At 37.7% G+C, this 14,598-nt stretch overlaps 1 protein-coding gene across 2 annotated transcripts in view; it reads right to left on the bottom strand.

Annotated features, from left to right (window-relative positions):
• The window catches only part of LOC143820374 (ubiquitin-conjugating enzyme E2 E2), a 117,020-nt gene that overhangs the window by 86,106 nt on the left and 16,316 nt on the right, over positions 1–14,598 (bottom strand). The window contains exon 3 of one of the 2 annotated variants that reach the window (XM_077303073.1): positions 12,977–13,027. The exons of the other annotated variant lie outside the window; for it this stretch is intronic. Within the exon in view, the coding sequence (XP_077159188.1) occupies positions 12,977–13,027 (51 nt within the window). The remainder of the gene's footprint in view (positions 1–12,976; positions 13,028–14,598) is intronic. 2 annotated transcript variants of the gene reach the window in all.

Genomic DNA, 14,598 nt, shown 5'->3' with positions numbered 1-14,598 from the left:
GAAAAACCCACAACTCTGGCTGTGAAAGCCTTTGACAATGCACAGAGAAGTTTAAGCCTCTTTTTGATTCTTGGACAGACTTTCAAAGATTGTATTAACCTTCATTAGCAAATTTAGCCTTAAAAAGTAGATGTATTAGACATATATTTATTGTCTATGATCAGAAACAAATTTCACTTTTAAAAATGTGATTGACAAGGCAGGCTTTATATATCATTATCATACTACATAAAAACTTTACTGTCCTTCAGATGACATGCCGAGCATCTGATTGTCCCTCACTGGGGGCCATCCCCTCAAAAGGGTAATGGCAGTCCCTGATTGAGAGCCAATCAGAGGTTCTTTCCTAATCACCAGCTTTTCCTACTACTACTACTACTCCATGCTGTTTCCTGGGATTTGACATGAGGAAGGAGCAGCCAGGAGGTAAGCCCGGGAACTGGGGATAGTTATCCAACCACATTGCCCAACATTCCCAGCAGCTGGGAGGGCAGGAAAGGCCATCTGGCCATTCTCTATGCAGCTCTGCTGCATGACCAAGCATCCTGGCCGTGGCAAAAGTTCAGGGGCAGGGAAGGACATTCAGCCACATTCTTCATTGGGTGCACCATGCACCCAAGTCTCCTGACTGCTGGGAGAGATCAAGGGGAGGGGAACTGTCCAATCCAGCTCACCACTTGTCTCCCCTTGCTGTGCAGGAGAAAGGATGCAGGGCAGAGGGCAAAGGGCTCCTGCTTAGAGTTGTGGCCTAGCTGTTGAGTTCAGTTGCCCTGTTCTATGTCTCATTTTGAGAACAGGCCTTGCTACTAGTTTGTAATAATTTAGCTCTTGAGGACATAGGATAATATTTATCAACTATTTTGGAGCAAATATCCAAATATTCCCAAGATAAAAGAGTAAATTTAACCTCCACATAAATTATAAAATCCATAGATATTATATCGGAATTTGTATAATAATAGAATACATTAAAATTTACATACGCTATGCCAACATGTCAATAGTTACTTACAAACACAATGAAGAGCAACAAACATGCAACTCCAAATACATAAAAAATCCAACAATTTTCAAGCCTAAAGTAGAACCCCGAGGCATTATAATTTTCCTATAGAAGGAGAAACCCTCCAGGGTAATAGCAGGTGGAACAATGCTGCCACCTCTGATTAAATTTAAATGTTTCAGAAAAAAAATTACTTTTTGCCCAAATGGTACAGAGGTTTGGGCTGCGTTGTCACCAATATGTGGATGATACCCAGCTCTTCCTCCTGATGGATGACCGACCACCTTAACTCTCCCATAGAAGCATTAGCCAGCTGCCTGGAAGCAGTGACAAGGTGGCTTAAGCAGAATCATCTGAAGCTCAGTCCTCAGTCTATACATCCAAGGAGCTGTCTACGCTCCACCACCTCGAAGCGGCTAATGATCCCTGGACCCAAGGAAGTCTGCCTTTTCTGTCCTGGCCCCCACCTGGTAGAACAAGCTCCCAGAGAAGATCAGGGCCCTGACAGAGCTAAAACAGTTTTGCAGGGCCTGTAAAAGGGGGTGTTTTTCTACCGGTATTTGGTTGAGGCCGACCCAAAATACAGCTACTGGGCCACGATCCTTCCTCCCTGAACCTATGTGACTGATTGTACCAATCATGGGCCTGTTAGATTGCTATATACGGAAAGTTTTCTCTGTTAATTGTTATTATTGCTACTATTCATTATGATCAATTAGTTCGATGTATTGTTCTGTTACGTTCTATGTGAACTGCCCTGAGTCTTATGGGAGGGTGGTATACAAATGCAATCAATCAACTATTACTTAAACATTCCAAATTAATATTGGAAATTGTATATGATGTAACCCCGAGATTCAAAACAACACAACTAGCATTGTATAACTTTTTTGAAAACTATCTACTAGCATGACAGACTGCATAGAATTATATGAATGTGGAAGTGTGGGTTTCTGCCAACCCAATCATCTGGAAATATAATTAAAAATATATTTTTACCTAAATTGTTTCTCAGGATGGCTTACATAAATAAAAATGTTACACAACAATGAGAAGAACACAAATTGGTAAAAACAAACAAACAAAAACTATAAAATAGATTAAAGCAGCACTGAAAATACTGGAAAAATCTGAAACAATTTCCAAAGAGGCAATAGTCTAAGATCAATTCATTAGTGAGGCATTAAATCAGTAAAGATTCAAGCAAATACCATCAAGTGTAGATAAAAAGAAAAATCATTAACAAAGAATCAGCATAGTGCTTAGGAAGACAACTTAATTACTTTATTTAAATCAGAAACTGTATAAAAATATAAACATATAATTTGTCTGCATCAAATTATATATCAGTAAATAAAATGCATGTGTTCCTTTTATATTATATATACATTGTATGCACACTTAGCTAATTTTTGACTCGTGCACATTTAGATCACTTAATCTTCCCAATGAGTAAATGCTTAACCCCATTTAACAGACAAGCAATAAACTGAAGAAAATGCAAATAAATCTATAAAAGTTTCACACCTTTAATCCAGCCTCGATAATAAGTTTTGAAAATGTTGACAACTATTTTCATATTACTCCTTCATTTCGGTAATGTGTTTTGCCATGCCTGCTGCTACCAACAGGACATTTCTGTGAATGAGATATGGCAGTGAAGCAAGCAAGGCACTATCAAAAATATGAATGACAGATGTTATTTTATTTGTTGGAAAGCACAAATAAATTAGAGCGTGCTAATTATAGTTTTTGTCCCAAAGCTGTCAGCCTTAAAGCACTCTATCAGTGCCCCAGCAAAAGCAGGGCCATAAGGCAGCTGAACAAAATAGCCATCACCCACCAATAGTCCTGGTAGTAACTGTTCAACAAGCAGCAGGGCTGAGGCTCATTTCCTCTCTGAACCAGCCAACTGAAATGCCCTTTCACATGGCACAACATATGCTGCTCTCCCCCATCCCTAGTCAGAAGAGATATTGCATATTAATGAATCAGCCAAATGTCCTCTGGGACTGCTGTTGCAAAAAGACCCTACACAACCCTCTAATACAGAATGCTGTTAAGGTCATACAGTATGTTATTCAATTAATAAGCTAATTAACAGAAGCCAAGCATTTAAAAACATTTAAAGTACCAGAATCTGACAGTATCAGAGAAAGTATTTAAATGCAATACAGCTAACTGAGATACCTGGAGCCACAATAATACCAGGATACTACTTTATCATCACTAATCACTAACCCACCTAATAAACTACAACTGCATTAACACAGTTATTTGGAGGAACGTAAGAAAATATATGCCAAAATACATTCATCCCCAAAACAAATCCTCTCTAAATATTTTATCCTAATGAACACAGTCACCTACACTGAACACACAGGCAGTTAGATAGCATGTCACAAAGAGAAAGCAAGCTGAATGCTGAATGTACCGGTAATTTTTATTCTGTAACAATCATATTTATTATTTATTTTTATTTATTTACTAGCATCAAAGCCATTTTAAAAAATGGGCTTTGAAATGGGCAGAAGGGGAAGGGGAAGGGGGAAGGGCCCCTTCCTCAGCTTACCTGTTCGGCATAGCATTCTGCGAGGCGGCATGGGGCTTTGCAGCTCACAGGGAGGCCCCATGGCTCCCTCACAGTAGGAGCGTACCTGAGGGCTGCCAAGCCTTGTCGCTGCCTCTCTCCTCCTGGGCGCAAATGGAGGCCACAGCCATAAGGCTTCTAGCAGGCAAGGAGGGAGGCTAGGAGCTGGAGGGGGAGGGTCAATCAGGGTGGACCTGGACGGACAGGGCCCCGGACAGTCTCCTCCTAGGAGGCTGTTTCCCAAATATATAAGCGAGCCAAATAGTGTTAAGGATTAGATTTTTATACCACCCTTCCATACAGCTCAGGGCGGTTTACATATGACGTCACAGAGGGACACATGAAACGACCTAACATGTATTGTTGCTGTTGTTGTTAGGTGCAAAGTTGTGTCCGACCCATGGACAACGATCCTCCAGGCCTAACATATAACATAGTAAAATACATCAACAATAATCTGACAGTGATTATGAACAACACAATTTCAATGGTCATAAACAACAACAATATAACAAGAACAGTAACTTAGCTAAGTCCCCCAGAGAGGTCAGACTGGTTCAGGCCTTGGAGGGGATTGCCTGAGGGGGACCTGTAGATGTTATTTGGGTATGGTTGGTCTCAGGCAAATGCCTGGTGGAGGAGCTCCCTTCTGCAGGCCCTGTGGAATTGTGGCAGTTCAGGCAGGGCCCTGATCTCTTCCGGGAGCTCGTTCCACTCGGTGGGGGTCAGGACGCAAAAAGCTCTGGCCCTTGTTGAGGACTGATGTGCTTGTTTGGGGCCAGGGATCACAAGCCAGTTGTAACAGGGATGTTTTTTTGTCCTCCTTATCCATTCAGGAGAATTTTCTATATAATTTCTAATGTGAAGGCGAGATGGGAAAAAATATATGACAGAACTGCTGCATTAATTCACTCATAATAATTATAACTCCTTAACATTTCAAAGGAATCTTACTCTTCAGCCATGAAATGTAGAAGTAAAGACAGCTGTCTATTTTTTTTTGTTGTAATTGTAATTGTTATTATTATTATGTTTTGATTTATTCCCCGCCACTTCCGAAGTCAGCTCGTGGAGGGTTACAAGTTTCATAAAACCCCATTAAAAACTCCCGTTAAAAGACATGACAATCCCAACATGGTGGAACCCCCCCCCCAACCCCCCACTCCTAGAGCGGTGAGGAAGGAGAATATAAGAAGAGCCGTTTCTCCACATACAGAATTAGTAAAATAAGAAAAGAACAAAAACCCCACCCAACCCCCCACTACTAGAGGGGCGAGGAAGGAGAAAATAAGAAGAGCCATTTATAACAGGTACATGAAATTAAACTTGTCTCGCTCATAATGATGTCAAATGATGATATGATCACCAACAGAACTACACAATATGTCTACTATTCAAAATGAAAGGCATTTTAAATAACCTTGAATCTGTGAAGGTATTCACTGCAGCATCTGGCCAAGTAGTCACCATCAGTGCATGTTCACAACGCCATGCCTCACTTAGATTATACATGCTCCAATGATATCACAGTCAGGTGAGCCTCCGGGGAGGGCGGTATATAAATATAATAAATAAATAAATAATTTAAAATCAGCTACGATATTGAACATTTGATACCATTGCACAGGCGTCAGGCAGTGGCATTCATCATGTTTGTTGATTGCATAGAATTTACTGGATCAAGCTACATTTTCTGGGTAGCTGTGTAGCAGCCAGTCAACACAAATGAACATGCTAGGTTGCAGGAATCAGGCATGGAGGCAAAATGCACAAGAATGGGAAATTAGAAAGACAAGCTTTGCCCACCCCAGCAGAAGCATGCAACCAAGAAGAGTACCTCTTTTGAAAGTTAATATTGTTCTCTGCCAACAGCATTGGGTAAACAGAGAAAGCTGTGCTAGAATATGATTACACAAAGGATCTGCAATCCAATTGTGAACCTCTGGGAAAAAGTGAAAAATATATAAGTACTGCTAGCAATTTGTACACAAATTACAACCCAAACATAAGCTGTTTGATTATCCTTTTCAGGGCAACAAATTAGTATGCGCTTCACAAAAAAGTATCAAAACAATAGAACTTTAAACATTAAAATCAGTGGAGGTTGGTGTGATTTAAATCACCACAAGTCAGCTCACACTACACGTAGATTGGTTAAAAAATAAGCTGACAAGTGAAGAAGTTGTTTTAAGGCAATATCTTAATAATAATTAGGGAACATTTAACTTAACCCAAGCACTGAAGGCAACATGTCTCCAGAATAAACTAGTAAAGCACGATGCTGCATACTTTTTTACATATGACAGAATAATCAGATTTTGGAGCGTTTCTCCTGTTTTCCATGATATACTGGCTTACATGCAAAAGGGGTGGATTTCACTGATTTTTCCCTCCCGTTCTTTTTTATTTATTTATTTATTTTGGGTGGGGGTACCATCTCCCAGAAACAATTCTGGACTGCAAAGTGAGGGATGAGCATTACATTCTGGACAGAAAGCTTCCACTGGACTCAAGTCACTCTTAATTAAAACAAATGCAAACAGCAATGTTTACAAATGAAAAATCCTCAAAAACTTAATTTATATATTTCAAAACATGCAATTCTTAGCAGTAAAGAAGTTTTACTTGATAAACTAAGAGAAAGCAATGCATTACATTTCAGGATAATTAAAACTTGATAGTAACGAAGTGTTGGCAAAGTTTAAATATGCAAAGGAGTAAAGGACAGGATGCTTAAAAGAATAAATAGCTTTACTGAGAACTGAAACAACTCTGTAAAGTGAGAGAGGAGAGTGTCCTATCAGTATAACTAACTGTTCTTCTCTCCGAAGTCAAACTGGGAGGAAGTGTGCTCAAAGGAGCAGGAAGTCCCCAGTTGAGCCAATCAGGACACATGAGGAGAATATTTGAAAAAACTAGGAGGTATCTAAATATGCTAATTGCTTATGTAATCCAATGCTCCATATCCTTTTAAATCATACATACTACAGATCTTGCATATTCCAACAAGAATTAACAAAACATTTAACAGCACCCCAGGGGATCTGAAAAGAAAGCAAATATTTGCTTTTTTATAGGACTTCTTTCAAATCTATTCAGATGGTGATAGGCTAATGTTCATTTGTTTGTCTAAACAAATCTTCCCTGTTCCTTCATCACTTGGGGGGAAAGATTTACTTAATGAAAGCCTTATAAACAAAGCAGACGCCTGATCAATCTAATTTTGAAAAATATTTGGGGGAGGGCTTGGCAGAAGTAAAAGCTATAATTATTTCTAGCTTCTAAAGCTCACAGGCTTTCCTCCTTCCCCCTCCTCCATATCAGCTCAAAAGCTCCGTCTGGTCTTAACTATTCAGCAGCTGCCCATGCTGAATATCATTGTGAGTGAATTTTATTACCCATGAAAGCACAAATGATACTGAGCTTGGCTCAAATTAGTTCTATCATCAAAGACGCTTGTAAAACAACACATTTTTCTCTGCAATCCTGACCCTGATAACTAATACTCATGATGGTGGCTTTGATTTCATGGGTAAAGGCTGCCAAGTTGGAAACGAAGGCTTTAGGAACTCTCTTCCCTAAAAGCCACATTCACACAGAGGAGAAAGGTATCCATGAATCCCCAAATTAAATCACCTTTTTAATTTGGGTCACATAAAAAGGACTGTGATTAACAAAGGGATTGAAAACATTAGTATAATATGAGCTTTTGCTAGACAGAACTCACTTTTTCAGACAGAAATAGCAAGAAAGAAATGTCTTTATCTCATTAACAGGAATTATAGCAACAGAACAGAAGAAACGGAGGAACTAGGGATTGAGATGGATTTGTCCACACAAAGGTGCATTACAGTATACACTGGAAACTTGGTAAGCAACCAATTTCACGAGTATAGGCAACATCACAGTAGACCCAAACACCACAAAGACATTACGACGGTTCTAGTATAATAGGGGAGGACAGATTTTTGTTTGTTGCTGATGGCTTGCCTTAAAACAAACCACCTTTTTAAACAGGTCTTTATTTTAATGCTAAAGCCAAAGTAAAAGCCAAAGTGAAAGTTGTGGGTTGAGGGCTGGTTCAAACAAATAACAGAGCAGGCCCTAGGTAAGCGTTTTTGAGAACATGTGTGATGAATGTGCACCCTATTTTGAAGGTGAAGGACCATATCAATCCAAACATACAACTTACATCACATTACACACATATCAATGCAATCGTGCTGGACTTTCAGACAAATGCGTGAAGTGAAACAAAAATGCAATGCTTAGACCAGGAGTAGTCAAACTGCGGCCCTCCAGATGTCCATGGACTACAATTCCCATGAGCCCCTGCAAGCACTTGCTGACAGGGGCTCATGGGAATTGTAGTCCATGGACATCTGGAGGGCCACAGTTTGACTACCCCTGGCTTAGATAGACTGCATATTAGCTCAAATCTTCAATCTTTTTTCTTAACCTCACTGTAGAGGCCATATCAGATAGGGTAAAGGCACAGATATTTTCAAGTCTAATTCATAATGATAGTTTTGAATTCTTTTGTCTAGGGATTATGTTTTGAAAATATTTTCATCTATAGGACCATTATTTGATTTAGAAAACCCTGCTGAGCAGCTACTATTGTTTATTCATTGTATTTAGATTAGCTCAGTTATGTTTGCTTGGAGGGCTGTTTATGTCTTGTTTTTAATAATGAAAGAATTACAAAAGACTTTTAGTGCCACTGCATATCAAAGAAGCTTTACAACTAAGTGGAAATGAAAACATAATCTATTCTTGAGCTATCATCATTTTCAACCTTGATGAAAGCAAAAACACAAGGAAAATCACCCTATTAAATTCCTGTGAACACATACACAAACTAAGGATTACACTAAAGACACCTTCACTTATGTGAAACATGCAACACAACAATACATAACACAATTTGCATTGTCTATATTGTACTTGGAACAAATCACTAATTTAATATTTATATATATTGCTCTTTTTAAGTCCTGAAATTAACACATCTTAATTCTACATATTACGGTGAAAAACAAATCCATAAATACATATTGCAAGTATTTGATTTACTGTATAAATGTTTCCTACAGCTTGTTTCATGTTTTTGACCAATGATTTTGAAAGGATTTAAAGCACTGTTTACTTATATCATTTGTGGCTATGCCCTGGCAAAACTGGAATAATAATTAAACATGAACTTTATAAATAGGCACAAAGACTATATCAATGATGAGCAGAAGACTAATAATGACTGGTAGATAAATAAGCACGATAGTTTACAGTTGCCTTTGAGAACAGAACTTTGTTAAATTGAAAATGAGAAACACATTAGGCATTTAAGTCAAATATGTGAGCAAAGGTCCAAGTGCTACACAATCCTCTGCAATAGGAACAGGATATATCATTTCAATCAGATCATGATGACACATGATTTGCATCCACCTCACAGAAAATTCTTAACTTCTTGTTCTTTAAATCTACATGGTAATTAACATCTATTGTGATCCACACTAAATTACAGTATTTGCTGGCGTATAAGACTACTTTTCCCCCCTGAAAAACAGGCCTCCAAATGGGGGGGTCGTCCTATACTCCGGGTGCACTTCAGTTGGGATAGACATAGCTGCCCATAGTGGCCCATAGTACCGTAATGTAATGTAACGAACTCTATATTTTGAGTAGAAATGTTGGGGGGGTCGACTTATACACCCAGTCGTCTTATACACCGGCAAATACGGTAAACATATATAAGAAACACTTATTCCTTAAATGTGCATTCATATTTTCTAACAGGAGCCCTTGTTTTTCTGCAATGGCCACCTATTTAGAAATTTTGAACATAAGGATCTACAAATCAGTTATTTCCATTACAAGATCAGAGGAGTTTGTCAGTAGAGCTTTCCACAGCCTGCAGGTTACAATGGCCTTTGGGAGCTTTTTGAAATGACAAAGCAAACTCTCCACGGATAACAATTAAAAAAAACTGTTGAATTATAATGGAAGTTTGATTTGATTCACTATTTGTCTTTCTGCTCTGAGAGCAGTATTAGAGAATATAATAATGGACTTTGTGGTAAATAACAAAGTAAAGTAAATAAATAGATGAAACTAAACATTTTACACTGTGTGTATTTCAATATAATAAAGGTAATGCACAACTTCATGCTGGAAATTTCCCTTCACACTCCCCCAATGACTCGTATTTTATACCCTGGGAAAGGCAAAAACCCTCCAGGATACCTTAGTCCAGGGGTAGTCAAACTGTGGTCCTCCAGATGTCCATGGACTACAATTCCCATGAGCCCCTGCCAGCAAATGCTTGCAGGTGCTCATGGGACTTGTAGTCCATGGACATCTGGAGGGACACAGTTTGACTACTCCTGCCTTAGTCAATCTAGTTTAGAAGAAAATTCATTCCTTACTCCAAAGTGGCAATTGGCATTATTTGGACAAGTAAGAAATGTGTATCCTACCTTCCTTGAACAACTGCAGTCATGTTTTATAAAATAAAAAGAACTGTAAGCTCATTATAAGGCATCAACCTAAGTGGATTTACACCATTCTAAGTAACCATTGGTGCTCATATGTCACAATAAACATATTACAATCTATGTATAGTATATACTTTGATTCTTTGTACAGATATTGCATAATTCTTACATTATATTCAACACATGTACAACTCAACATGCAATTTAAACTCCACATTTATCCAGGTGCCTGTATTTTTGATGCATACATGTTTTGGCTCTAACAAACAGATGTACACGAGGGATGTACGCCCACTTCCTGTAACAAGCCAACAGGCCTACTCATAGTTACAGTTTTGGAATAGAATTGGAAAGAGCTGTGTTTAAACCTCATCTGTGAAGCTCTCAGGTAATCATGAGCCACTCACATTCTCTCATACCTCATCAACCTCCTTTTAAGAAACTGTGGCATTTTGCCCTTGAAGTTTCCAAATATGTTGATGTGAGAAAACATTGCCTAACCTCTATGGTTTCTGTTTTCACCAGACTTTGCATTTATTGATTTATCCTCTTGGTTAATTAATTTTCTTATTTTATTTATTAAACGTATATATGCTGCCCTTCCCCAAAGGGAAGAAGACAACAAAAACAACTATTATGTGCGTGTGTGCAGGGGGGTAGAACATCGTACTACCAATAACTAAAAATATATATTGTTTGCAGACTTTGGGGGCCCTAAATTTCATGGAAAAGCAGTATTACGATGTTTTAACAAACAAATAGTTAAAAAATAAACTTAACAATCATCACCAGTTCCCTGGAGAGATGGCATATACATTTCTAAACTAATACAGCTTGCACCACTGTATTTACTGGTTTTCTGAAATTCTCTTCTGGATATAGGAGTAAATTGTTTTTCCTGAGACCGCCATACATGGTTGGCAAAAGCAAGAAACCAGTATAAAAAGCTGTACCAGTGATAGCAAGTCATTTCCCATGGGAAGGAGGGAAAAGAACAGAACAGAACAGAGGTGGGGGGGGGGAAGAGAACAAAATGGTGACGTACATCCATGTAAAAAGAATGTGCGGGAATTTCATTCCAGCTTTTAGCAAGAAAAAACAAGGAAATATATTGTGGCACCTTAAAGACTGATAAATTTATTATGGCATAAGCTTTCACTCAAGTAACATCATGTAAGCGGTCTCCACTCTATGAAAGCTTATGCCACAATCAATCAGTTAGTCTCAAGTGTCACAATACTTGATTTGTTTTTGTTGCAATAAACTAATAGGATCCACCCCAATCTGCTTCCAGCAGTACAGAACTAATATTTATTGTTTCCCAAAGCCGACACTCTCATGAAATTAACTCTAGGGGATTAAAATTAAACTGATCCTGAGCCTCAAAATCAACACTTAACAATATATATTTATAAACAAGGCTAATGAATATTATACATTGGAGATGGTTTTTTTCTCAGCATGTATCAGCAAATCATAGTATTCAAGTCTCTTTATAATTTGTCACTGCCTAAACCTAGCCTCACTTCTAGCAAGCAACTTATCAAGCTGGCATACAAGAGCTGAAACTGCTTTATTTCACTATCACTTAAACATTGTTGCTGCTTCACAGAAAAACAGCCTATACATTAGACAAACAATGCTTTTTATAAAATGAGATTAAAATGCTAAGAGTGGTGCAGTTCAAATAGCTACGGTCAGCATCCAAGTGTTAAAACACAGGAAATGAAGTAGCAAGGTTCACGCTGCCCTACCACTCCACCCTATAATTTGAATCAGAGCTCTAGTACTGTACTCCAAGATAATAAATCCACATATTTTTCAAGGGGTTTTACCCTCAAAGGTACACAAAATAGCAGTGACCATGTAACAAGAACTCATGTTAAACTATAAACCTAACTTTTGTTTTTCCAAAAATACTTCCAAAACTCAACATAACCATATTCTAGTATTTTGTTAATACTTATATTTTGTGTAGAAACCAGGGCTGTAAAATACATTCTTACTGCAAATGTATTTTATTAAATTCATTCCAAAAGGCATCTCTTACCTAATTTCATTAAGCTTTTGCATTCTTGTTTCATGATATGATATACCACAAGAATATTTTTAAGAGTGATCCAAATTAAAATGCTAAACTAAAATATTAGCACTCATTACCACAAGTACATGAGTAGAGTAATCCCTGAAGAATAATTCTGACAAAACTCCCAACACTGTCATGTCAAATTGGCAGATATACAGTATTTGCTGGCATATAAGACTACTTTCCCCCGCTGAAAAACATGCCTCCAAGTGGGGGGGGGGGGTCTTCCTATACGCCGGGTGCACTTCAGTACTGTAATGTAATGTAACAAACTCTATATTTAGAGTGGAAATGTTGGGGGGTCGTCTTATACGCCCAGTCATCTTACACGCCATCAAATATGGTAGTTTGAGATAGACAATCATGTAATGTAACAACAAACCAGCTAAAATACAGTATACAGGTTTTAAGAGCTAAATTGTTCAGGACGTGAACCTAAACGGCCAAACCAAAACTCAAAAACAATATTCAACAATTTATTATGCTTTCATACAATCACATCCAAGAAAAAGAAAGCCTAAAATTGTGCAATTTCTCTTTTACACAACACACAACTATTTGCCAACAACACACAGCAACTACTGCCAGACACCAAAATCAAAGTATTAAAATTGGAATGATGTTGCTCTGATTTGATAGTTTCGGCTATCTAAATAATCCCTGGAAACTCTTTACCACTGGGGAAACACAGCTATAAAGATTACTACAGACATTTATGTCAAAAGTCAAACTAACCATTGGCAAAACCCTGGTGTAATTTTCACATATATCTCAAGTTAATACATCTATGTAAAACTTACCTACAGTTTGGAGGAGGGTCTAATGTAATTTCTGCAAGTTCTTTCTGAATTCTTAAAAGAAAAGAAACAGAGGTTAGACTGAACTTCTCCCCCTTTGATAATCTCTTTCCAACTTCGTGTGCTGGAGGTAACTACAATTAATAAAAAAGTAGATTACTATTATTAGGGAAAGTGTGTAACAAATTTCATAAGCTATGGTAATGCGTACAAAGCTAAGACACTCATTTATTTTAAAATTAATCCTATCATTTACTATGATTAGTTATGGTTAACTGAGCATAAACAGAATCCAAACTTTTCTTAGAATTTCTTGGCCAAGTTCTGAAAAGTGTATGTTCAATTCTTTGAGCACGATGCAAAAGAAGTGGCATGTCATATTACCTTATCATATTACCTTAAATAATGTGCATACATGGATTCCCATGGAAAGTATGGCATACAGAAATCACTAAATGTGTCTAATCTTCCTTCCCAAGTCTTGATTAGATTCATTAGAAATCAGTCAATATGTAACATTAAGATCCATTGAACTCAATGGAAGCTGTACAATTTCTTCTCTCTCTCTTCTAATTTACACCCTACTTTTAACCTAAAGATTTTCAATGTTGGCATCATGCTTTACATTTAGTATAACTTGAAAAACAATAAAACTAGCAATACAGACAACTTTACAATATTCAACTAGCAATTTATTAACAAGGTGAATGTGAACACTCTATTTTCAAGTTAGCACAGGAGTCCAGATATGCACACAGTTTAAACAAGAGATAAGTTTGGAAAGCTCTACCAACCAGTTCCATTGATCTTTATTTAACTAAAATATAGCAGTGCAGCCTGTGTGCAACTTTACACACAAATCCCACTGGATAGTATTCCCTGTTGAACGTACACAGGATTGCCAGTGAGATTCAGGATACAAAGGCAGTCAAATAGGCTGACACTGGATGACACTGAAGTTTACAAACTCAGCAGTAACCTTTATCCCACTTCATTTTTCTCTCACTGTAGCTCCAGTTGGTAAATTTCTCACTTATACACTTATACAGAACCGGTATTAGTCTGCACAAGCATTATAGAATCAAAAACAGAAAATATTCCAACTTTAGATTGATTTTCTTTGCATAACATGAGTGTAACTAGCAGATTTATTGTGTTATCTCTCTTATTAGTTCCTGAAAGCACAGCTGCTAATCAACAAAATGTAATACATACAAGATTTGCATTATAGAATTAAGATTCGCATTATAAAATAAAGGGCAGAAACATTAGCAAGACAGAAGAATATAAATGCAAATATATAAAGCCTCTTGTATTTGCCCTGTCCCATAAGGGGATTAGGCAAGAAGACAGTTATAACAAATCTTGCTTCCAAGGATCTCAATTCCCTTTGCTAAAACATGTACTTCAGGCACAGACCTGGATTCTGACCTCAGGTACATACATATCTTGTAAAGAACAGAAATCCTATAAATGCAGTTCACAAACACAAAAATTGATTTCCCAGGGGGGCCAGCATTTTTTTCAGTAGAGGGCATACTCAGGGAATTCTCCCAATGTTAGGGAGAGGTTCACAATGTTCCTCTAGGGGCCTCCTATCCATTAGTCACCCGATTTGAGCAACC

The sequence above is a fragment of the Paroedura picta genome, chromosome 11 (assembly GCF_049243985.1).
Source record: "Paroedura picta isolate Pp20150507F chromosome 11, Ppicta_v3.0, whole genome shotgun sequence".
NCBI lineage: Eukaryota > Metazoa > Chordata > Lepidosauria > Squamata > Gekkonidae > Paroedura > Paroedura picta.
Note: the sequence above shows the minus strand (reverse complement) of the source record. Positions and strands in the feature narration are given on the sequence as shown.